At 43.9% G+C, this 27,127-nt stretch overlaps 1 protein-coding gene and 1 pseudogene across 1 annotated transcript; one reads left to right on the top strand and one right to left on the bottom strand.

Annotated features, from left to right (window-relative positions):
- Positions 1-2,782: 2,782 nt before the first annotated feature.
- Positions 2,783-2,878, bottom strand: LOC142196434 (U2 spliceosomal RNA; annotated as a pseudogene).
- A 13,715-nt stretch (positions 2,879-16,593) lies between these two features.
- Positions 16,594-24,330, top strand: RND1 (Rho family GTPase 1). Its single transcript, XM_075265507.1, has 5 exons — positions 16,594-16,778; positions 18,050-18,137; positions 22,653-22,762; positions 22,865-22,999; positions 23,438-24,330. Exons 1-5 carry the CDS (start codon positions 16,659-16,661, stop codon positions 23,681-23,683), a joined length of 699 nt encoding a protein of 232 aa, XP_075121608.1. The 5' UTR covers positions 16,594-16,658; the 3' UTR covers positions 23,684-24,330.
- Positions 24,331-27,127: the final 2,797 nt, after the last annotated feature.

Raw genomic sequence — 27,127 nt, 5'->3', positions numbered from 1 at the left:
TATTCCAGGAATGATGTCTTCAATCTAAAAAGTAGAAAAGTGGCACAGATATTGTAAGTTTGTGTGTATAATTGCATATATTTCTAGATATATACCCTAAGGCTAAGGCCTCATATTGTAGAAACACAGCTTTTTTGTGGCAGATTTTACTGCGTTTTTTTGTGCCAAAGCCAATAATGGCTACAAAAGGAATTGGAAATATATAGTAAGTTCTAAAAAAAAATCTGCATATCCACAACGTGAGGCCTCATCAGGGGTGTAATTACCGGGGTAACAGAGGTGGTGGCTGCCACGGAGCCTGAGACATTAGGGGGCCTGGCGGCAGCCACTACTGCTATGTTTTTTTTTTTTTAACCCCAGCAGGTAACGGGCCCTATTTACTTACCGATCCTGGCTCCTGTTCACAGACATTGGCGCTTCCCCTTCTGCGGAGGCAGCTGTGAGCAGGAGCTGGGATCAGTAAGTAAGGCCGCGGGCCCGCAAACTCCACAAATACTGCTATCATTATACATTTTAGACCCATTGTGAAATGTTTGCCTTGGAGCCCCATCATTCTAGGTACCTGCTGAGCCTCAGCCTAAGGTAATGTTGACATGACATAATTTAGATAGGAGTTTGAGATGGTCTGGTGCCTTAAAATCCTCTTCCAAAGCTGGCCCAAATCTTCCTCCCGTTGTTTTCAATAGGAGGCGGTGATGAATGTTCCTTCTTTTTCTGCTGAAAAAGAAGCCTCTTGTTTGATCTTGTAGCGGTTTATGCAGCTGAATAACCACTGAAACCAGAGCACAAGGCCTCAAAGAAAAAGCCAAGACTCGCAGTTCCACATGGCTGGCTCTTGAAGAGGATTTTGAGGCAGAAGACCTTCTCAAATTCCTCTCCAAATAGGGCAACACAGTGGCTTAGTGGTTAGCACTGCAGCCTTGCAGCGGTGGAGTCCTGGGTTTGAATCCCGCCAGGAACAACATCTGCAAGGAGTTTGTATGTTCTCCCCATGTTTGCATGGATTTCCTCCCATTCTACAAAAGACATACTGATAGGAAAAAAAATGTACATTGTGATCCCTATATGGGGCGCACAATCTACATTTAAAAAAAAAATTCTCTCCAAATTACAAGTGTGCAGTTAACTTTACTGTAACATCAGGCTGTAAGTTCTTGAACGGATGCATGTGCTGGTATATATAGTATTATCCTCATGATCTGTCACATCATAGGGATAAGGTCACTCACCTGTAGATCTGATCCTGTTATATGACAAGTCATATTCTTTTGGAATTATCGTACTTGGATCCATCCTGTATATCTCTGTTGAGGATTACAATAGGTGTTATTCAGTGAAAGCTGCTGGAATGTTACAGGAGTATTGCTTGTTACTGATGCCATGTGCGGAATTTCACAACTTCTGACATTTATTACATCTATGCTGATTGTGAAATACCCGGACACAATACAGATTTCCATTAGGCTTATGTAAGAATCCTCAGACTTAATGAAAGGTTTTCACATTCTGGAACTTTTAGGAAGTTACAATTACTATTGCTGGGAAATTTCTTAATATTTGACTAAAAGCACCAGTTATTAGTTATTACTTTATTAACCCCCTCATTACCAGACTTTCACATTACAAATTCATGATAGTTTTTGACTTTCTATATGTTGGTGGATTGCTGACAGTTTGACTCGCAGAGTTCTTGATACTCAAATGCTGATGGAGCAGAGCGATATGACAAAAATAGCGTAAGTCTCATATACACTATTACAGTGTGCAGAGTGATTGTCTAACATAAAAGAATATGTAATGGTGGGTGTCCAACCATCATACCTCCCTATCAACATATGACCCCCTATCCTTTTCATAGGGGTAACTTCTTTGAACTCATTGTAGCCTGGTAATACATATAAGGCTAGGTTTACATCTTCAGTTTTTGCATGAAGTTTTTTTAATTCAAAGCTAGGACTTTTCTCTTACTTGAAGGCCTCTAAACTGTGCCAAGATTACACCCAATGCACGAAAAAAGTGGGAAATGCCACTAAAAAAATGTGTACAGGATGTATCTGAATGGTAACCCATCTCAAAAGAGAATAGGCTCCCGACAATCCCAAGGCTACTGGACCAAAAGGTTCCAAGCAGCCAAGGGCTATAACTGTCTCCTGCCGGAGCTCGGTTTCCTCAAGGGCTCCCACCCCAAGAGTACTCCCAGAGCCTAGGACTGTGTCCACCTCCACAGAAACAGAGGTGAACCAAAAACTCAGAGAGGAGGGAACCTATTAGCCACACCATCCTACCCCTAGATATTGGGAGGGACCCAAAAGGGTCATCCACACCCCTTCATCCAAAAATTAGACACACAGTGACAAAACAGTGATCACATACAAAAAAAATAATAAATAAGTGGCAGTGAATGCCCGGTCTATCCACCGGATCTATAAAAATTACCCATGCTGGTTAGACCAGGCATAAGTGTAAGTGCTCTGAAAGTGTAAAAAGTGCTGTGCAATGTGCCATTACTCAGTGGGCCCCCATTCCCAGTGAGTTCAGGGACCCTAGGAGCCACCTAACCGCTCCTAGGTGGCTCCTCCTGGCCCAATGACTTTGATCCCCAGGGGTCGTCTATCCCTGATGTGGTTCGCTGCCCTCTTTCATGGCGTTCTGTTGGCTCCCTACACTGGGGCGCCACTCCCACTGGCAGAGCCAATTACTAGCCACTACTTGCAAACCAGCTAATACAATAAGTAGTTCTCTGTTCCCATCTCCCCAGTTTTCATAGCCAGCTCCCTCCAGCAGAACCTGTCCTACCCTCTGGATAGGAGCCCGTACTCACTGGTTCCGATAAGAACAAATACTATGCTTGATCTTAGCCAAAAGGCCGAGAAGCGATGTTTATCATTTTTCTATCATACCTGGTTTTGGCTTCCAAAAGTGCATTCAAAACCCTGAAAATGGAATCACATCCTTGATATAATAGACGCTCCTGTCTTAGCTCCTGTATTTGTCTGGGAAGTTTTCCTGCATTGTTCCTGTTGAATATGGGAGCCAAGAAAACAGAGAGACGTCTGTTAAGATATTGAAAGCTTTTGTCTAGTGAGATATGGACTTAATGGGGTTATCCCACTGTAGACACTTATCACTATCCACATGATATGTATCTGTTCACAGCAATTGTTAGTGAATAGAGCAATGGTTTGCATGCTTGGCCACTGCTCCATTCACTTGCATGGAACTGCTACGAGCCCTTGGGAGAAGTTGCAAGCCCTCATTCTCCTGATCGCTGGGAATCCTACCAGTTTGACCCAAAAATCAGGCACTTATTTTTTATCCTGGGGCTAGAGGATTAGTGTAAACAGTGGGATAACCCCTTTAACATTTAAAGGGAGAATAAGGTTGCATACACTTTAGATAATTCTATCGGTTGTTCAGCTGTGAAAATCAGACATGACTAATCTACTTGTGTGAAAAGAAAATCCAGTCCTTGTTACTTAATGTCACCTTTCTAACAGATGTGGTGAGAAAATGATCACCTAAACAGATTTATGGTAATCATATAACCATGTTATTCTAGCAGAGATCTATAGGGAAGCTGTCTGGAAGATTTAGGCCGCAGACCAAGTCTAAGCTATGATCCTGGATGATAGCTGTTTAACAGTAATGTATGGTACTTTGTCTGACATAGAGAAAGAACTTTGGAAACACTGGTCACTATATCCTCATGACTTATAAGGATTTACTGTGCATGCACATCACGGGGTGGCTAAGATTTACCTGGCCTATGGGATATTAAGCAGGCCAGGAGGGAAGACCGCTCAGCATGGAAGAGGTTTCCATTGTCATGGCTCTTATGGATCATTAGAATATAGTCTCCTCTATTTTCATAGTCCTTCCTCTAGGTCATGCTGCCTCAGTCACAATATAAATGGACATTATTGTCTACCTCTTACCATCCTAGACAACAGGTTTCTGATGGCTTGGAGGTCTATATATTCTGCACATTTGGATGATTAAGCACTCGATAATATATAATATATGAGTTCTATATTCATTGCCAAGAAGTTAGCAAATAACAAAATGTCATCATCTCTGATCCAGTAAAGTCCAAGCTGCCAACACAGGGCAGGAGACGGAAACCTGCAGGAGTCTTTCATACCCATTCATTTGAATGGGTTTGAAAAGTGTCCGGCCATGAGTGCTGGTGAGCGTTTTATGTTGTCCGCGGCTTACTGAGGGTTCACACCTGCGTTTGGGGTCTCCGTTCTATGGTTTCCGTCTTCTGCATGCCAGAAGACGGAAACCATAGACCGGGTCCGGCCGTGCGCGGCGGTGAGCGTTTTAGGCTCTCCGCCGCGAAACCGGATTTTTTTATCCGGACACAGAGTACTGCATGTCCGACTCTGTGTCCGGATTATAAAACCCGGTTTCGCGGCGGAGAGCCTAAAACGCTCACCGCCGCGCACGGCCGGACATCTCTCTCACCCATTCAAATGAATGGGTGAGAGAGACTCCTGCAGGTTTCCGTATCCTGCCTGTGTTTTAGGCAGGAAACGGAAACCTAAGTACGGAGAGGGCGACGCAGATGTGAACGAGCCCTAAACAGTATTTTAATCCGGACACAGAGTACTACATGTCCGACTCTGTGTCCGGATTATAAAACCCGGTTTCGCGGCGGAGAGCATAAAATGCTCACTGCCGCTCACGGCCGGACAGCTTTCTCACCCATTCAAATGAATGGGTGAGAGACTCCTGCAGGTTTCCGTATCCTGCTCTGTTTTATGCAGGAAACAGAAACCTGAAGTACGGAGTGCTGGGCGCAGATGTGAACGAGCTCTTAGTGTGTATCACCTTCTACAAAATCCAAAAACATTTCTTTCATGTCAGCCCAGGACTAAAGACAGCAGTGGCAGCTCCTGTATATGTGCATAACTTTGCATATCACAAAATTGTTTAAAACCCACATTTATCTGATCATTGCTCCCTGTATCTCCCCAGTCACTTAGCCAGACCCCCAAGCAGTCTCAGCAGTGGAAACCCAGGACTCATTACACTGTTTGTTAAAGCCAGAGGGGGTATGGGGGCCAGCAGAGATAGTGAGGCCTAAACAGCCTGTGTCAACAACCTGATGGGAGAGCGCTAATGTGTGACCCAGACACGTCTCTGTGGGTGACAGGTGCTCCGTGAGAAAACCATCCATTCTAACACCTTCCTACATGTGGGAATCTACGGTAAGATGGACATTTGTAGCTGTAATGGACTATACAGAAGAATAAGCTATGAAACAGCTGTGTGTGGCAATGTCTGGCTGTCAGTATTGGTCTCATAAGTATAGTTCCATTTTTTTTACACCATATACTGACATTTTGGATTTTTTTTGCACAGTTTTGAGAGCCTCTATTTTTTGTTGGCAATCCTATGGCTTTTAATATTTAGAGAGGATAGTTTACTGCCTGTGGGAGTCAATAGATCCATCATCTATCTCTTCGGGTGCATTCACACTACGGATACGCCAGCTCATTCTGAACGTAAAACACGTTCAGAATCAGTGGCGTATAAAGCAGATCCCATTCATTTCAATGGGAGCCGGCATACGAGCGCTCCCCATTGAAATGACTGGGCTGCTTTTTTCTCTACGAGCGCTCCCATTGAAGTGAATGGGAAGCGCTCGCGTGTACGGCTCGCCGTGTGAAGGGGCCCGGCGCTCGGCTCATTCGGAGCCGTACACGCGAGCGCTTCCCATTCACTTCAATGGGAGCGCTCGTAGAGAAAAAAGCAGCCCATTCATTTCAATGGGGAGCGCTCGTATGCCGGCTCCCATTGAAATGAATGGGATCTGCTTTATACGCCGCTGATTCTGAACGTGTTTTAACGTTCAGAATCAGTCATCGTATATGTAGTGTGAATGCACCCGAAGTGCAAAATGAATTGGGGGTACAATTTGTAAAGTGCTGCGGAATATGTTGGCGCTATATAAATAAAATGTATTATTATCATTAGTAACTACCAGCCATATTGTTTATAACTTTATTAAACTTTTTTTTCCATTTTCTTAGTCCTCCTGGGAGACCTGTTTTTTCTGTTTCCTGGTCGGTTCCTCAGTTGCTGAAACATTACCTTTTTCCTGATATGCAAATAAGCTGTGAGTAGCAAGAATATCAAACAGCTCATTAGCATATCAGGAAATAGCCACACACCATATGTTCCAGGACCCCCTGAAAGTTATTTGCAACTTGTAAACCTTTTCTATAGGGGGTGTAGAGGTAGCAAACCGTAGCTATTGGGTCTTGGAGCTTCAGAGAGCCCAAAGGGCGCTCTCCAACATAAGAAGACACCAGTATTATAGGTAGTATGTGATAAGTGAGGGTCCCATTACAAATTTTGTACTGGGGTTCAGGAGCTTAAAGTTACGTCTCTGCCTTTACCATTTTATTCATGACTTAAGCCTGATTCACATCAGTGTTCGGTATTCTGTTCGGGGAGTCTGCTTAGTCTCCCCAAATGTAATACCAAACGCATTAAGAAGCAGAGAAATCAAACGGACCCCATAGACTATAATGGGGTCTGTGTGTTTTCTGTGAGGTGTCCACACAAATCATATGGAGAGAAAAGTGCTGAAAGTCATATTTTGTAGTAACCAATAAGCCATGTATTATTATGTTGGGGCTGATACCTAATGTGCTGCCAGTTCTAGACTTCGCAGCAGGATCTTCAGTGCACTACAATGTTTTGTATATTTCGTGCATTGTCTCCACACTTGCTAGATGTTTTCTAGCAAACGTTATGAATCATAGTCAAAATGACTTAATAGCCCGGGCGTGTTCCCGGAATATTCACAAGATTTATATTGTCATCTCTCACCTTTACAGGAACTCAAGAGGGAAACTCAGATGAGCTATTTCCAAACTACTTTTAATTTCCATGCTTGTGAAAGTCCCAAATGCCTGTAATGCTCGAGAAGCCCTTAAGGAAGAAACATTAAGGACACTGTGCCAAGTTATACAAGAAATTAGTGAGTATAAACTGAAGAGCTGTGTTATATATATAGTTCATTGTGTGTATGTGTATTTCTATACAGTATTCTATACAGTATATCTACTGTACATATGTCTTGTCTATACATGTAATGGAATTTAGTTTGATGCTTCATATGGTTTGATACAACGGCAGAGGAATTTATTGAGTCTTCAATTGCTGACATTTATTCCCCCCCCCCCCATTTCCTAGCAGTTAAGGGATAGTAAGCTGCTGCCAGGTACCACCTAAGCTTCCTTCCCCAAACATTATCTTAAGAAGAGTTGACTGACTTTGCTTTAATGTGTATGGGGACATTTACGTAACGCACATGTCTATCATAATTAAAAATCTCCATCTTGTAACGCCTTTCCACTTCAGCACATTTTTACAGATAAATAAAACTAAGAAATTTAGTTAGAAAATACTTTTTATTCTCGCATTAGTGAAAAGAGCCCACATACCCTGGTGACCACTCACTAGTGCAGGGATGGCGGTAATATGGATGTTCTACTGCGATTGACACCACCACTCCTTCATGGCCAACACCACCTTTGTGTGGCCTGTCTCCTCTTGAGCTGCCGCCACGATACTTTGGATTCTTAGTTTCTTTACTTTTCACTGAAGTCCTATTTACTGAGGTAGATGATGGCTTTACAAGGTATGCAATACGTCTGTGGTACAAAAGATGACAGGTTAAAGTACAGCTGTAGTTAGGCCTAGTGTGTAAGTTCGCAGGTCATGGGGACAAAAATAATTCTTATGTTGTCTCAGTGAATCCATTGCTGGTCACCAGAAAACTCATCCTCTTACCCACAAGTGTCCTAGGTTGTCCAGTTTGCAAAACAAGATGACGTTCTTGTTGCAAGAAGGACCTTTCACCATCATCAAGTCAAGCTCTTTCCATCATTCAATAGGTGTCACTCCACTGATTCCAGCATAGCTGCAATTTTTGTCTAGCCCCCACCATTCCTGAGCAATAAGTGCAATTTGTTTCGGTGTCTAATATTCTATTTAGTCTCTCTGTTGTTAGGTACCGTATATACTCGAGTATAAGCCGAATTTTTCAGCCCAGTTTTTGTGCTGAAAAAGCCCCCCCTCGGCTTATACTCGAGTCAGCAAAAAAAAATAAAAAATTATTTTTATTTTTAGGAAGGTGAGGGGGGTTTATGACCAGCCACAATGTCAATGTATAGAATCACCCATAAAATAGTGCAAAAATTTTAAAAAATAAAATAAAATAAATAAAAGTTCTTAATCCCTCCTTTCCCTAGAATACATACAAAAGTAGAAAATGACTGTGAAACACATACACATTAGGTATCCCTGTGTCTGACAGTGCCCTGTCTACTGAATATAGGTTATCTGCAGTGCTCCTGTTCCATCAGGAAGGGGTTAATAGGAGCACTGCAGATACCCTACATTCAGCCAGACTGAATTCCAAGTGGGGGAAAAAAAAACAGTCCTCAAGCTCAGGGAAGGGGCAGACAGACAGACAACCAAAACACCCCCTCCCCTTCCCCAGCATCTACTGCACCCAAAAACTACGACCATTTTAATTTTTGAAATTTCCCCCCCTCGGCTTATACTCGAGTCAATAAGTTTTCCCAGTTTTTTTGTGGTAAAATTAGGGGGGTCGGCTTATATTCGGGTCGGCTTATACTCGAGTATATACGGTAGTTGGTGTCAGGCAGAAGCAGGAAAGAGGATGCGATTCTGAGCTCTGACACTGGCTGCCTGTGATTTCCCGCTCCTACCTGTGAGCACCCACCTGACATTACAGAGCCCAAGGAACATATCAGGCACCAAAACTAACTGCACTTGTTTCTTGGGAATGGTGGGGGCAGAAGCTATAAACAGGATAATTACCTGTCAAATGGAAAAGGATGGGAGTGACCCAAGAGGCTGAACACTGCTTCGAATTACATGACCTGTGGACATGCTGTGGCCAAAAACCCCAGGTTCCATCATCTGCAGTAACCCGGGACGGATTAGGAAATTACCAATCCCAGAACAACCCCTTTAAAGTTTATTATGCTCCAAACTATCCTCCACCCCAAGGAGTCCTCCTTTCACACAGATAACTAATGTGTCCCAATCAATAAGAGCATGGGAACAAACCTGACCAATGCCTGATGTCAGTGAGTAGCACTGTGGTGGAGCAACAAACTACTTCCCCCATGGTGCAACTAACAGGCGCAACCATTTTATGCATCTAAGGATTCACCTCATGATACAGCTTCCAGAAAGTACTAGAACACTGACCACGTGAAAACCTGTACCAATTAAAGTGATATGAGCATTCAGTATAGTGCAAGAACATCATAGTACGATATAACGTAACAAGTACACAACACTAAGGCCTGGTTCACATCTGCGTTCAGTATCCACTTGAGGACCTCCAGAACGGAATACCGAACGCATTAAAAAGTGATTAGCAATGAAAGCACACAGACCACATAGACTATAATGGTGCCCATGTGTTTTCTACACGGTGTCCACATGAGTCATGTGGAGAGGAAGGTGGTTCTTAGAGTACTTTTTATTGCACATGACTCGTGCAGACACCACATGGAAAACACACGGACCTCTTTATAGTCAATGGGGTCCGTGTGCTGTGTGCTTTCATTGCTCACCACTTTTTAATGTGTTCAGTATTCCTTTCTGGGGATCCCCAAGCAGACTCCCCAAACGGAATACCGAACACATGTCAACCAGGCCTAACTCTGTTAACACTGCACTCCTACCATATCTGCATGCACAGTTGGGACTGGGGTTTAACCCTTCTTGTGTAAGAACCCATAGTTTCAAGGTGTGCGTCCACACCACCTTACAGATATTCACTACAGAAAAATCTGCATGAGTTACACGCATTTTGTTGCCGCCCATCAGGGAGTCAAGACGTATACATATTAGACAATCATACAGGGCCAGCAAAATCAGCAGGGCACCTTTAACCTTACCAGGTCATCCTATAGATACGTTAAAATGTGTATAATAGTTTCCAGCATACCAAGCTTTGTTGCAGTGATACAAATATTTGCAACCACAAAGTTACAAGACAGCCTCTAGTATGTATATCATGTCTTCCTCTGGTGCCGTACTACTCCGTCCAGAAGTCCTTATTCAGACGCCATTGTTCTAGTGATACTGTTTAACAACAAGGCCATAGAGGAGAGAACCATTATTTGCAGATGGCAGCTATTTTGTAATGACAACGTGGTTCATCTGCATATTAACCTCAATATGCCCCTTTACACAAAATGTTAATGTGTCACTAGTAAAATAGACTAATCTAGGTTTCACTATTCCAATTAAGCCACATTATACTAATGACAAAATAACCACAATCACCTATTTGTAATGCAGAGATGTAATTGTATGGAAAACCTGACCTAAGGGCTCATACACACAAAGTAGAAATATAAAGGTAATGTCTGTGCCGCTGAGCCCTTCAATGTCAGTCTGTAGTAGTTACAATACCATGATCGTAAAATCGCTGATCAATGTAGTAAACTTGTCCTTATATGACACAATTTATGGAGGCCACTTTTACATCTGAGATTTATGACCTCAAACTCTATAGAGCTTATGGCATCAAGGTCGGTCACTGATGTCCAATTGAAAGCCATTACAACAGGGTCATGGAAATGGGGAAAGCAAACAAGCACTTTTATGTTGTCTCCACAATTACATTGTAAATCCACAGCTTGGAAACATCTTTAATGTGATAGAGGGGGAATCTATGTTTAATCAGGACGACTAATTTTAAACTAATTATAAGCTGACGGAAAATAAGATATTACTTTGTTCCATTCTGTCGCAGTGTCTGGAGGCTCCGAGTTATCAGCAGGCCATATTCAGGTCTTGACTATTGTGACATTACCATGGAATAGACTTTTATGCAACATTGGCTTCTTTATGGGACAATTGATCACGAAACAGAATTTCTTTATGTGGTGGAAAAAAAACAGGAATTTCAACAGTAAATACCATGGAAAAAAGTGGGGTTTACAGTCACTGTAAAGTCAATGGGATTCTAGTCAATCTCATCCCCACAGTGCAGGAAAATACGCGCCGTGGATACACCCGTTACAGTTTTGGAAATCAAAGCATATCAATTATACCTATGGAAACGCCGGCAGCTTCTCTATACGTATAAGCAGAAAGGAAACCTTTGTGGGTTTTTTGCTGTGGGACCTTAGTCTAAAAATGTATTACCATCTTCTAACGTTACAGGGTGGTCTGGGAATCCGGTAATCCCATAGGCTCCATGTCCCAGTAGTGATTGCTACCTCTGCACGCTCCTCACAATGGGATATCATAAAAGGTGTAATGAGTAGGTATCCCAATTCTTTTGTCTATATAGTCTATGTCATATCAACAATATGGTTCTATATGGAGCATCACAGAGTGGACTTCAGTGTTCCTATGGCTCTATAGTATGAGAGCCTTGGGAATTATCTGCCTCTGTTCAATCTTTAAACTGGTCATACACATTAGATTAATGCCAAGGGATATAGGGGATGCCCTTTATTCAATCCTCTTAAAATCTGAGTCCCAATCTATTCCATCCAACAGAGTGACTGAGCTTTGTATGCCATTATATGGGAAGTTTTCTTTTATGGATACATTATCCATGACACTACACTGTACAATTGTATTTCAACCAGGGACAGAAATAGACTTGACAGGCTGATCAGAAGGGCCAGCTCTGTCCTGGGGAGCCCCCTGGACCCAATACAGGTGGTGGGTGACAGAAGGACACTGTCTGTGGTGACCTCCATGTGGGAGAACAACTCCCACCCCATGTATGAGACCTTGATGGGACTTGGCAGCACTGTAAGTGACCGACTGCTCCACCCCAAGTGTGAGAAGGAGCGCTATCGCAAGTCATTCCTTCCAACCGCGACCAGGCTGTATAATCTACATTAGACCAAGTGAAGGTCACTCCGCAGAGAACTAATGATTATGATTATGAAATCTTCCTTCTTTCTTCTTCTGTTCCTTAGCTGTTATGGACTCCTAGTATATCTTCTCTTCTCAGCATATGTTTGTCTACGTCTGTATTATATTACTGTATATTATCCTGTACCTGTATTACTCTGCTGCTGTAACATACTGAAATTTCCCCACTGTTCGACTATTAAAGGATTATCTTATCTTATTATCTCATCTTATTATGCTACATTCACATATGGGCATTTATTTTCATTCTTCTGGTCCATCAGAAAACCAGTAACATGGCAAAATGGGCATTGATGGAAATAACAGATAAGAATGGAGCACGAGGGATCCCATTGACTATGGACTGTTTTTTTTTTTTGTTGCTTTTTATTTTAAAATGAAATTTGCATCGGCTTCTGGGTTTTTGTTCTTCGGGGACCCGAAATACAGAAACCCAATCCGCTTAAAAAGCGTTTACCGGCAGACACCATAGACTATAATGGGTTTTGCCAGATTTCCTCCCGAAAAATATGGCGAGAAAAGTCCTGCTTGCAACAAGTGCAGATGTGATCCCATGAAATCGCCAGACAGAAAATCCAGGGTTACAGCGCCGGTAGGGAGGGGTCAGACATAGATGCCACACTCCGGTAGGTAAGGAACACCTAGATGCCACAGTCCGGTATGTAAGGGTCAGACACAGATGCCACAGTGTAGTAGGTAAGGGTCAGACATAGGTGCCACAGTACAGTAGGTAAGGGGTAGACACTGATGCCACAGACCCCCAAGTATAATGATCGGAGGCCCCGGAAAGGTAAAGGAACATAATAAACGTGTTACTTAACTTTCCACACTTCTGGTAGGCTTCTGGCCTAGATGTGTGACTTCCCTGACGTCACATGACCCGGGCCTGCAACCCGAGTCATGTGACGTAAGCATGTTTTTAAGGGAGGCTGACACCACCAAGGACTGCAGCGAAGTGTTTTTTTATGTTTGTATCCCCCCGAGTCTACGATTATTATACTCTGGGGTCTGAAAAGACCCTAGAGTATAATAATTGTTCATGGGTGTCCACAGTGGGCATAAAACTGTGTGCAGGGTCCACAATGGGGCATAATAGTATGTGCAGGGGCCACGATGGGGCATAATACTGTGTACTGGGGCCACTATGGGGCATAATACTGTGTGCAGGGGCCACTATGGGGCATAATATTGTGTACAGGGGCCACTATGGGACATAATACTGTGTACTGGGGCCACTATGGGACATAATACTGTGTGCAGGGGCCACTATGGGCATAATAGTATGTGCAGGGGCCACGATGGGTCATAATAGTATGTGTAAGGGCCACTATGGGGCATAATACTGTGTGCAGGGGCCACTATGGGGCATAATAGTATGTGTAGGGGCCACTATGGGGCATAATATTGTGTACAGGGGCCACTATGGGACATAATACTGTGTACTGGGGCCACTATGGGACATAATACTGTGTGCAGGGGCCACTATGGGGCATAATAGTATGTGCAGGGGTCACTATGGGACATAAAACTGTGTGTAGGGGACACTATGGGACATACAACTGTGTGTAGGGGACACTATGGGGCATAATACTGTGTGCAGGGGCCACTATGGGGCATAATAGTATGTGCAGGGGTCACTATGGGACATAAAACTGTGTGTAGGGGACACTATGGGGCATAATACTGTGTGCAGGGGCCACTATGGGGCATAATAGTATGTGCAGGGGTCACTATAGGGCATAATACTGTGTGCAGGGGTCACTATGGGACATAATACTGTGTGTAGGGGCCACTATGGGGCATAATACTGTGTACTGGGGCCACTATGGAGTATAATAGAGCACGCAGGAATGCGGCGGTGTCGGTCAGGAAGGGGGGGGGGGGCATGTCAAAAGTTCGCCATCGGGCCCCGCCATTCCTAGTTACGCCACTGGGTGCCACAGTCCGGTATGTTAGGGGCAGACACAGATGCCACAGTCCAGTATATAAGGGGCAGACACGGTTGCCACAGTCCGGTATATAAGGGGCAGACACAGTTGCCACAGTCCGGTATGTTAGGGGCAGACACAGTTGCCACAGTCCGGTATATAAGGGTCAGACACAGATGTCACAGTCCGGTATGTTAGGGGCAGACACAGTTGCCACAGTCCGGTATATAAGGGGCAGACACAGTTGCCACAGTCCGGTATATAAGGGTCAGACACAGATGCCACAGTCTGATATATAAGGGGCAGACACAGTTGCCACAGTCCGGTATGTTAGGGGCAGACACGGTTGCCACAGTCCAGTATATAAGGGGCAGACACAGTTGCCACAGTCCGGTATATAAGGGGCAGACACAGTTGCCACAGTCCGGTATATAAGGGTCAGACACAGTTGCCACAGTCTGGTATATAAGGGGCAGACACAGTTGCCACAGTCCGGTATATAATGGTCAGACACAGTTGCCACAGTCCGGTATATAAGGGTCAGACACAGATGCCACAGTCCGGTATATAAGGGTCAGACACAGATGCCACAGTCCGGTATGTTAGGGGCAGACACAGATGCCACAGTCCGGTATATAATGGTCAGACACAGATGCCACAGTCCGGTATGTTAGGGGCAGACACAGATGCCACAGTCCGGTATATAATGGTCAGACACAGTTGCCGCAGTCCGGTATATAAGGGTCAGACACAGTTGCCACAGTCCGGTATATAAGGGTCAGACACAGATGCCACAGTCCGGTATATAAGGGTCAGACACAGTTGCCACAGTCTGGTATATAAGGGGCAGACACAGTTGCCAGTGGTACTATTCCGTTATCGGGCCAGCAGCAGCGCAGTTCAGCAGCAGCTTTCGGGACAGCAGTTCAGCAGCGGGAATTACAATGACATCCGAGGACTGCTGGCCCGATGCTTGTGCCCAGTAACCAGTACATCGATGACCCCCCTCCCCCATCCTTCTCCTCCTGCCAGTGCTGCCCCCCAGCTCTCCTTACATCTTCCCCGTACCCTCTCCCCGCCACACGACTAGGCCTCACCTCAGCGCTAGTACCGAGACCGAAAGGAAAGACACCGGGGCTCAATCCAGGCCCTGACAAGAAACACGCCGACTATAGGAACGGTGAGCTACAGCGAGCCGGAGGGACAAACTTTCTGCAGCGTCCGGCGGCTATCTAGTAGCATTCATTGCTCAAGATTTACGGTGAGGCCTATTACAGGGAGAGGGTACGGGGCAGATGTAAGAAGAGCTGGGGGGCAGCACTGGAAGGAAGAGGAGGATGAGGGCATCGATCGATGTACTGCCTACTACACACAAGCACGGCCTCTATCATCGGGCCAGCATCGGCTTAGTCATGTGGCGGGGAGAGGGTACGGGGTAGATGTAAGGAGAGCTGGGGGGCAGCACTGGAAGGAGGAGGAGATGGAGGGGGGGTCATTGATGTACTGGCTACTGGGCACAAGCATCGGGCCAGCAGTCCTCGGATGTCATTGTAATTCCCGCTGCTGAACTGAACTGCTGTCCCGAAAGCTGGTGCTGAAATGCGCTGCTGCTGGCCCGATAACGGAATAGTACCGACACAGTTGCCACAGTCCGGTATATAAGGGTCAGACACAGATGCCACAGTCCGGTATATAAGGGTCAGACACAGATGCCACAGTCCGGTATGTTAGGGGCAGACACAGATGCCACAGTCCGGTATATAATGGTCAAACACAGTTGCCACAGTCCGGTATATAAGGGTCAGACACAGTTGCCACAGTCCGGTATATAAGGGTCAGACACAGATGCCACAGTCCGGTATGTTAGGGGCAGACACAGATGCCACAGTCCGGTATATAATGGTCAGACACAGTTGCCACAGTCCAGCATATAAGGGGCAGACACAGATGCCACAGTCCGGTATATAAGGGTCAGACACAGTTGCCACAGTCCAGTATATAAGGGGCAGACACAGTTGCCACAGTCCAGTATATAAGGGGCAGACACAGTTGCCACAGTCCGGTAGATAAGGGGCAGACATGGATGCCACAGTCCGGTATATAAGGGGCAGACACAGTTGCCACAGTCCGGTATATAAGGGGCAGACACAGTTGCCACAGTCCGGTATATAAGGGGCAGACACAGTTGCCACAGTTCGGTAGATAAGGGGCAGACACAGTTGCCACAGTCCGGTATGTTAGGGGCAGACACAGTTGCCACAGTCCGGTAGATAAGGGGCAGACACAGTTGCCACAGTCCGGTATAGAAGGGGCAGACACGGTTGCCACAGTCCGGTATAGAAGGGGCAGACACGGTTGCCACAGTCCGGTATAGAAGGGGCAGACACGGTTGCCACAGTCCGGTATAGAAGGGGCAGACACGGTTGCCACAGTCCGGTATAGAAGGGGCAGACACGGTTGCCTCCCTCCGGTCCATCCATCTGCACAGCCGGGCTCTCACATTCCATGACAATGCATATCTCACCACATGTCTTTCATTACGAAGCCGGACTGCGGGTTATCACACGGGAGGGCGGGGCGTCCCACAGTAGCGGCCGCTGATTGGCCCGGGGTGGCGGCGTCCTCACCTTGTGATTGGCCCACAGCTCTCTATATATAAAGCGGGTTGCCTCTACAACATTCAGTTGCTCTTCTGGATTTACGCGGTCACTTTAGTGGAGGAAATAAATCTGTACTTGCTGCGTCCTGAGACGGTACCGCAATACAATGAAGGAACGAAGGAATCCTCAGCCCGCTGTGGTCCGGTGTAAGCTGGTGCTAGTAGGGGAGGTGCACTGCGGGAAGACGGCCATGCTGCAGGTCCTGGCGAAAGACTGTTACCCGGAGGTGAGCAGCGGCTTGGTATTCTCTCCTGAAGCCCTTTAACCCTGTGCCCAGGTTCCCATGTAGCCCTGTGACATTGCTGAGATGCCAGTGCACTGGCCTGTGACTGCATTATGTTCCCAGGTTCTGTTATAAATCATTGAGCTGGCACCGAAATGCCAACATCTCAGGGGGTGATCATCAGCTGGCACTAGTCATCTGGGCTAATGTTAATAATGCTGTGTCTGCTGCTCGGGAGCCTTTACCATTCTACCGCCTTACTAACACATATTTATGGGATTGTTTTACATGTCTAATAAATGAAGAACCTCCAAGTTTCAGTTCTGGATGTGCCAGTCTGATGGGTCACTAACCAGAATTTATGGGGGTGCCACAATATGTCCTTCTGCTGTTTATGGGCCACTTGGATATTATATGCTGGTCATTTGTTTCCAATAAGGGATGCCATCTGTGGGCAGCTTAGTATGTCACACATGATGATGGGCACTGATGTGAAGTTGTGTTCATTGTAACAAAGAACGTGCTGAAATATTGGGGTGTCTCCATCTACATAAGACTGGTATAGTGTAGCATCTTTTGTGGTGGTTTGTGATCTATCCCATATTGAGATCAAGTGACCAGTCTATGCTTTTATTGTAGGTAGATTTTAACAATGGGGGAAATGCTAAAGGTCAATTATTTGTCACCTTGAGAACACCATTATGTCTTGTATAAAGAGTTAAATGATGTGGTGAGTGAGCTCTAATGGTATATGTATATATTGTATATTTATTTTTTATAGTTGTGCATTGTCATTTACCTGAGACATTGTTTCAATGCATTGCTCGCCTGTCCCTCCCCTACACAATGGTGACAATTATCTTAATAGGGTGAAAAAATTGTGCGGGTTGCAGGCTGATAAGTGTTTCAATTGGCAGGAATTTGCGGAAATGCCAATGTTTGCTGAGATCTTCTTCTTTCCTGAATTGTGAAGAAGTCTGACTCTGGTTTTTCTCCTTTGTCTTGCTTGTCTGGATTGTCTTATTGTGTGGTGCGCTTGCCTTGCGTATCAATATCTGTATGTTGCAGTGGTGCCATCAAGACACGTGTGCTTGCATTGGCTGCAGTGGTGTCAGTGAGCTCTATTGCCCGCAGTTCCATTGTGTTGCGTAGGTGTCAACTCCCTGTGCTTGTGTTGGCTAAAATGATGTCCTAGCATTGCTCTGTTGCACTAAAGTATCTCTGTTGGCTGCAGTGTTGTCAGTAAGCTATATATGTGTGTCTCTTGTTTCTAGACCTATGTACCCACAGTGTTTGAAAACTACACAGCTAGCTTGGAGACGGAGGAGAACCGTGTGGAGCTCAGCTTATGGGACACATCAGGTATGTATACTGCAAGGAGCAGCATGATTTGTGTTTAGGCTTCATTTAACCTATAAACTTGCCACGTAAATTTCCCACCTTTGATGGTTATACTTTGGTTTCAGGATGACCAGTCTAGGCAGGGTTCACACTCTGCAGCTACAGTGCGATTGTGACAAATGTAGTCAAAACCGCGCCAATGTGTGTTTTTCAAACTGTCAAGGCGTAATTTTGCATGTAAACCGGATTTTAGTCAGTTAAACCGCTATGCTGTTTACAACAGTCCACAAACTTTATGTTATTGTCACTTTATCCACAATATCTTCACCCGGTTTTATGGGAAAATTAAGTTACTAATCTAAAATAAAAATCATGAATTCTAGATCTTAGTCTATAATACTCAAATGTCTCTTGTTCACAATTTCCATCTTCCCAGCTTGGTGCATCCTATTGCTGCAACAACAAATGTTCACTTTCCAATATACAGGAAGGAAGCATTCTCCACCATCTTTGTTTAGATTAACACCAGTGTGTGCCAGGTGTGAACAGCCTGTATCCTGCTGCTGGTCAACATTGGCACATAATAGTATTGATGGACAAATGGTCACCAAGACAGGTGCTGTAAACTTCTGCTGTCAGTAGGCCTCTTGTGGTGGTGGGTTTATGAGATGTTTACCATGACTAAAGGGTAATCATGGTTGTCCTAGTTAAGTGTATTGTGTGGCCCCCTACAAGGTTTGGCAGTTGCTATTCAAAGCCTTGAGATTCCTAGAAGGAACTGTTCAGATTCAGGCTTTGTATGCCACCACTAAAGTGGCTTTCTACTTCTTATAGGAGTTAGGCCCAGGCATGTCCTTCATTACCTTACGTTCTGTTCACATGCAAACCTTCAGTCTTGAGAGGAGTGGGCAAATACTATACAATTGTAGGTGGGAAAGAACTGCAGGAGTTCTGGTGTTCCTTAGCAATTGTCCTCACAGCAAAGGCTATAATGAAAGGTTTATGCCGCTTCCTGCTGAGTGCAGTTTAGCAGGTCTTTCAAGTATGAAACTGCCCTAAGGGTAGTCCTAAATGAGGGCCACAAGTGGTCAGCACCTACTGGCCATTTCCATCCTTGAAGGGCATTGACAACTGTTAATAAGGAGGAGTAGCTCATTCCTTCATGAATGTAGCTTGTAAAACATGGGCCTCATCGTGCCCCCCTCCTCATGGTCTGTTTTATGGCTGTGTAGTCATTGGGATGTCTTTGTTCTAATTAGTACCAGTTTACAATAAATTGTACAAGAAAGCAAATTCCAAGACACTGGTGGAAACCATGTGTCATTCTTCTAAGTATAGTTTGTAGAAAACTGCTCACGGGGGGTTTCTGAAATTGCTCACTGTCAGATATTATTAAAATGGCAGAGTAACCTTACCCTTACCTGTTTAATCCCCTGCTCCAGGGTCTTTCCTTGCCAGCCTTTGTTTACTTGACTGCAGTGTTGCTGTGCCTGTATACTGAATGTGACGGCTTCCTATCACTGGCCACAGTGGTCTTGTACCATATACTGAAGCCAGTGAATGACGAAAGCAATGAAGGGAGTATTTGGGCATGTCAAAAAAACAAAGCCTGTCACACAGGATCAGAGTATCATGGGACTGAATAACTCTAAAATTTTTTTTTTTAATTTTGTTTGCCTTTATAGTGGCAACATATTTCACAGAACTTCACAAACTCCATAATAACTCACTATCACAAGTAGGGCTCACAGTCTAGATTTCGTATCAGTATCTGACAGGGACATACATGGAAATGTTAGTAGTAAAAGTAGTAGTCAAAGTGCAGTTTCATGTTGCCTGCCACTTCCTAGTACTCATGTCCGTTTCATTCTGTTCACGTCATGACTCATGGATATTCCTAATGATATATTTGTTGCATTTGTCATTTGTTGACCTTGTTCTCACACTTGACTCATCAATTCGGTCCTTGTTTTTCGTCCCCTCCAGTTACTTACACCTGCAGTTACCTATGCTTAACTGGTTGCAATGGACAGGATTCTATAAAGTAACTATAATAGCATAGAAAAATATAGAATATAAAGTCCACCAAGAAGTGATTCACATGGTAGTGACAACCTGTAATATAGATGTATGTGTATTTTCTTCTGGAACACATGTATCTCTTCTCTGCAGCTCATTTGTGGTGTGGAAATATCCATTATGAGTTGTTGTAAAACTGACCCTGATCATTTTTCTTCTAGGCATAGGGTGACATTTTCAGTGACATTTACTAAAGTCATTTGCAAGTAGTTATATAATAAGGGTTTTTAATGCATTTTGTCTGTACTATATAGCTCTTTAATATTAAAGCAGTTCCTTTAATGTAGGGCCTTGCGCCATTGATTTTGGGTTACCTTTATCGAGGTGCAATGCTGGCTATTTGCTATGCACAGCCAGTCTAGTCAATGCTGCAGATCAGTGGCAAGAATCTTCTAGCCAGTGTGTGGCTCAGAATTGTACATTCAGCTACGCAGTTTCCGAAGAGCCCCAGGGGAAGGGATGCAGCAGGCACCAGCCAGTCCTTGAACAGCACACCGGGTATGCCAGGTCGCCAGCCAGGACACGGGATGGAATGAATTGCCGCAACTAATTAGGAAGTTGGAAGACTTGGCACCTGTTTATGGTGCGGGCACTGGTTTAGTTTTGCAGCTATAGGGAACTTTGTTCCTAATATGTATCTGACAGTGTCTGTACGACCTGTTTGCCAGGATGGTTCATCCTGTGATTTTTCTGCTGCTATTGGGCATTGCAGTGTGACTTGGGGCTCAGATCTTCATGTAATTTCGAAGTACTCGGCACTAATTCTACTACTACTGAAGCCTGACACACTGCGGGTGGAGTGCGGTGCCGAATAGGATCACCTATAATAGTTCTGTCCTTATCATACATATTTTTATATTGAATGTCTTGATAGTCTGCAGCCTCCTGTCCCCTAACAGGATTGGTCTGGGCTTGTTGCTATGGAAACTGTTCTCCTAGTCAGGGAGGGGGTATTTGCTATTCTAAGCACGAAGCTGCTGAGCTGAAACCTGAAGGGAGGGTGAAGTGGGGAAGGCTTACGGCTTGCAGCTCTCTTGCCCTGTGTGTGCCTGGGGGGTGCTGGCCGGGCGTCATACCCACAAATAAACTATTACTTTATTTCTTTTTCCCTTGCAAGCGACCCGCTGTCTCCGGCCTCTCGGCACATTGAGAGGGCTCTTGTACATAGTGGATCGCTATTGGGGGGAAAAGTCCTTATGGCTCCTTCATTGAGACGGTCATTAAACTGATGTGATGTCCCAGACCTCTTCTAGCACAGAGAGGCTGTTGTCACTTATAAGGGCGTATAATGGCCTCCTCAGGGAAAGATGGCTTCAGTGCTTGAACACTCGTTCAGTCTACACAGCCAACTTGTTCCTGAAGTTCTCCGGCTTGCTGTGCTTTTATCCAGTCTGGCTTCTAATAGTGGCCGGAAATATCTGTCTTAAGTGAAAGGACATGCCTTATGTTCCCAACCAGTAGCTTGTAAGTTACATGGGACGCTTTGGAAATGATGGACTCCACTCACATGTTCAGCCTGACCTTATAAACTCTGGCAATCTGCATCTAGTGTATGGGAATAGGATTTTGTCCGCATCATGGGGTAGCATGTTCTCGTAGCTTCCACAGCTGTTGGATGGGCTCTAAGTGTGCACCCATGGCAAAAATGTGTTGGCCTCAGACTTCTGCCATGCATCTTCTAGTATAAATCTGTCTGAACATACTCTTAGAGATCTTATTGGACAGCAAGACTTCAGGAAAAGATCTGTATGACTGTAAGCGGGCATCGGATTGGGACCCATCTGTAACTTGGTGCCACAGATCATGGCCAGCCCATAGGACTCTTAAGATAGAACTATTGAACCATGACTTTCCAATTGCCAGGTTTTTGTTACCTTTCAGTTTATCTGCTTTTGGACGATCACTATACGATGGTAATGTGGCTGTAAATTGATAGATGATAGCTCTTCATTTTAGTTTTCTTTAATAACGTGGCTCCTTACTACTCTATACTTGGCCACCACCATCCGAGGATCAGCTTTTGGAAAGGAAAGTAGCTGTGCTCCCTTAAAGTAAAAATCCTTGCAAAAAACCATAAATGGGGCTGACTGAAAAAGCTTTTGTGTAATGTATCTGTTAAACAACAACTTTTGTAAGTTCTGTCGCATAACTGACATATCTTTCCAGAAGATCTATAGGATGCACTTGTGTATCTTACAAGCATGGCTATAAAAAGACCCTTAACCAAATAACCCAGATTCCTCTTAAGGACAATGTAGTAAGCTAAGGCCATTCCATGTCTGCTCTGGATTAGTTTCCCCTATTAAAAACTAATATTAGAGAAGTACATAAAGGATAAATGATTGCTTTATTAGATTATTAAAGTAACATAAAATGGAAACTGCTTATACACTTCTGCATTCAGTGTGAATAGTAGAAAGTTTCTCTGACCTCCTGATCATTTCTCTTCTTTGACAGGTTCCCCATATTACGATAATGTTCGTCCCCTCTGCTATAGCGATTCTGATGCCGTACTACTCTGCTTTGATGTCAGCCGACCAGAAAGCCTTGATAGTGCATTAAAGAAGGTGTGTATCAGCCAAGATTAGTATAGTCCATACAGTTTGGCTCCTGTATCGACTGATAACCTATTGTAGTTATATTGACCTGCTGTAACTTTTCCCTTGCAGTGGAAGACTGAAATTATTGACTATTGCCCCAACACAAGGATACTTCTCATAGGCTGCAAAACAGATTTAAGAACTGACCTTAGCACCATTATGGAGTTGTCCAACCAGAAACAGACCCCAGTGTCATATGAACAGGTGTGTAGACTATAAGGTGAACTGCATGAGATAAAAACTATAACTGTATAATAATGCTGAGAGTTGCTGGTTAAGTCATGTGACCTTATTACATTTTATTTTGTAATAGTTCATAACACTGTTCCTTTCTATATATGTAAATGATGTACAGACTGTACTTGGTCTGCTGCCATCTGGGATTTGTACCAAGATGACAACACGTCCTCTTTGTTGCAAGCCTAAATTAAAGGCTTTCTGTGCCATCATGGCCAGATTCCCATGTGTTTCATGGTAACAATGTTTTATTGTTTGTGGTAACATGAAGCTCTGTTGACTGTGCACTTGGACTAGATTTACGAAGTTGGCACACAGTGTTTTGTGCCGTTTTTATACAAAGAGTAATGGATAAATGTATGAGCAACAGTCCATAACTTATAATATTTCTTTATTCTTTTCCAGGGTTGTGCTGCAGCAAAGCAACTAGGAGCTGAGAGCTATCTAGAGTGTTCAGCCTTCACATCAGAAAAAAGTGTGCATAGCATATTTCGTTCTGCATCCTCGCTGTGTCTGTCTAAACCTACACCCCCCAACCGTAGAAGCCCTGTCCGGAGTTTATCAAAGAGACTCTTAAATCTGCCCAGTCGTTCTGAATTAATTTCTTCTACCTTCAAGAAAGAGAAGGCCAAGAGCTGTTGCCTGATGTAGGGCTGCATGACTGGCATGAAACATGGACTCGTGTATTAGACTTTGGACATTCCCCAGCGTTCTTTATCATCACTGCAGAGAACGCCGGGCCCGGGGGTGAAGATTCTGAGAGCAGTAGCCTCACCCCCAGGGATTGAGCTGGCACAGAGGCTTGGAGAAGAAGGGCTGAGAATATTTGCACAAAGATTGATTGCACATGAAAGGTGGAGTTGAACCCCTGAATGGTGTGGAGATGACTGGAGACCACTAAAAGTAAAAGCTGCTTTCAATAGAATTATCCCTTCCCATACCTTGGCCAACTCCCTGGACTTCCCAGAAAATTCTCATTACAGTGTTAACCCTGTGGTACTTGTGCCTGTACATTACTGTATAGGTAGCGGCTGTTGAAACTGCTGGTTGAAGTGGTTTTCTTCCCTGCGCTGTGAGGACTGTGTAAATTATTTTTTATTTTAATCAACTGTAAATCTGTATGTGCTTGATCTGTGACACAATTTATTTATTGGAAATATATGGGAGAAACAAATCTGGACTTGTTCATTTCAGAACATCTTGGCGTGGCATAAATAAACCTTTTTTTTACGGAAATATTGCAGCAATCTCATGTTGGATTTACAAGAATAAATCTCCACCCACATAATTAGACACGTGTACATCATCACACATTGATACATGTGCGTTCTATGGTTAAAAAAAACATTCTGTATATTTCTAGTTCTGCCACATTGCTCAGAATGTCAAGGGCCAAAGACTTAGAGTCCCAAATTGTAATACTTAGGATGGTGAGATTTCCATGAACAAGCACTGCAAGAAACCTCAAAGGCTTCAGGTTTAAGAGGAATGTCTTGAAGGAAAACAATTTCCAAATCTACATTCCATAAAGGCAATCCTTTATGTTGGACATGGAGTGACAGCAGGTTAGAAGTACATGGGCAGATTCATAGAATAGCACGCACACATAGGAATGAATGGAAGCGGCCTGCACGCAGACTTTGCTGCCGGCCGCTTAACCCCCTGCGCGCCTGCTACGTCCATTCATTCCTATGGGTGTGTGCTATTCGAAACTGGAGTTTCAAATAGTACTGTCTCATCTCTAATTTCCAACTATTAATCTGAATCTTTGCTCTTCATATGCTAAGTCAAGGGGGTGGTACTGACTTTATACTGAGAAGGCTTTCAGTCACTGATAGTCTTGCCCCCTTAACATAAAGAGACTTAAGTTAATTTTCAATACAATGCATCAATTTAATCTGCTCTTATGCTCTAGTCTATTACATGCTATCTACAGATTGGGCTGACTTTTTTTCACTGGCAGGTTCCCTATGCAACATGGGATGCACTCCAAACATTTGTCTGGATTGCATAAAGTTTGAAGTGTTATCTTATGATCTATGGAGTGAGTCCCTCTCAGCACCTCTAACTACTGCCAAGTGCTGTAGCATTAATACTTGCATCACCATTTGTTGATTGAAGAACAACCTAGTTTATTGGATAAATAACTAAGTTAATAGGGGGGTTGCCATGAAGATGACTCTGCTAAATAAGAGCATATTGATCTAAGAAGAATTGGAGGAGGGTTCCCTACTTGGGCATTTCTTAGGTTGTGTTTTTATTTATTTTTTTTTAAGCCAAAGTAAAAAGTGGCTACAAAAGGAATGGAAAATACAGTATATAGAAAGTCCTTATACTTCTACTTTGTGCTCAATCCACTCCTGGCTTTAGTTAAAAAAAAAATGCAGTGCAAATTGCATTTCTGTAATGTGAGGCCTCAGCCTTCGTTGGCTTGCAAACTGTTCTCAGGTGTTAGCCAAGTTCCTTTTCTAACAGAAGCCACATTCGTCAGTATTGAAACAGACAAGCCCAAAGTGGCATGCAGGTGGGAATAAAGGGGTTTGCCATTTATGAATACCTTTTAACCTGAATAAAGCTGGGTTTATACTGCATGTGTCTGTACAGCAAAGTACAATGTAATCTTGCTCCCCTGTCTCTTTGGAATGAAGAGATATCTAGATGCATGGCAGAGGGAGAAGTGTATATAACAGGGCAAGGTCTAGCCCAGGATGCAAATGAAGTTCTTAAATTAGGCAACACGCAACAGGAGTAACATCTTATGTGGACATGACTAGGGGACAAGGGAGTCCTGAAAAGTGTGAGCTGATGTAACCCGTTCATGCTTTTTGGATTTTTTTTACTTTTTAAATTAAGTGATTTACTGGAGCTTGCCTTAAAGCGAATTGTCACATCCTCACCATTCACATGCCACTGGTCACAGCTGAATGATGTCACAGCAGCCACCATGGTTTGGCTGCCACAATTGCATGGTGTCACTGTTCAACAAGGAAGACTGCCACAGACAAGGGTACCAAACTTTGGTTCAGGCATGTTCAAAAGGTGCATAGTTCCATTCCAGATTGCCCCCTTTACACCAGCAGCTCTGAGTGTACCCCAAAGATAAGTAGTGAGCTAATTACCTTGTTAGAGGAAAGCTGTGTGCTCTTTTTCAGTATTTAAGTTTGGTAGTATCAGCCATGCAGTTTGTTCTATGAGAAGACCTTCATTTGTATTAAGTTATAGCATCTCGCTGTATCTTGAATGTGATATACCGGATGCTAGCTTCTTACCGAATTCTGTTAAACTGAGTATTACTTTTAACGTGATACAAAGAACTCTATTTTGTTTGTCAAGATGCCTCCCATATATAAGCTAATGCTACCTATCTTCAACTACATGACACCAACAACAAATGCCTACTCTACTAACCACTGATCATCAGGGAATATAACTTGTCTACATCTCCGCACTCACCAACAAGCAATGTAACCTACCCAACACAAACCTGACATTAGATAATGTAGACATAGTTTTACTTCCTCTAGGACACCAGGGCATATTGATTATCCTGCTTTACATACCACAAAATATACAGTACACCCTTCCTATGGTACAAAAGGTTAATCAGTGATAACCTGCTGAATGTGTATCTACTTGCAGCTTCATATAGGTAGGTATGACATCAAATGGATTCTAAGATTTTCAAGATGTTTTGATATTTTTTTATAAGAAAAACACAAACCACCTGTCATGGGATGGTTAGAGTCTATACTATAGGCAATGTGTAATATATATTTAATGTGGAATGTATTCTCTAACCTGTTGTATACATCAATGTGTAGTTGGCTGATTAGGGTCTAGTGTGTTAGCACATTGTATGCAAATACCTCTAACTAGTGAGGACAATGGGTGGAGATAATCTGATCGGTGTCTCCAAGAAGATGTTGGATGGTGCATTGTCCATAGTAGACAGGGAGTCTGCTCTCCTTGGTATAGGTGAGGGGGGAAGGATCTGTGACTCAGCCCTTCCCACCCACAGATATAGGTGTAACAGTCTTAGTATATAGTTGTAGCTGGAGTTAGTATGTGTTAGCCGGCCTGTGCACAGCTCTGTAG

This window comes from Leptodactylus fuscus, chromosome 2 (assembly GCF_031893055.1).
Source record: "Leptodactylus fuscus isolate aLepFus1 chromosome 2, aLepFus1.hap2, whole genome shotgun sequence".
NCBI classification, from domain to species: Eukaryota; Metazoa; Chordata; class Amphibia; order Anura; family Leptodactylidae; genus Leptodactylus; species Leptodactylus fuscus.
The sequence above is the reverse complement of the archived record's forward strand: the minus strand, read 5'-3'. Positions and strand labels throughout refer to the sequence as shown.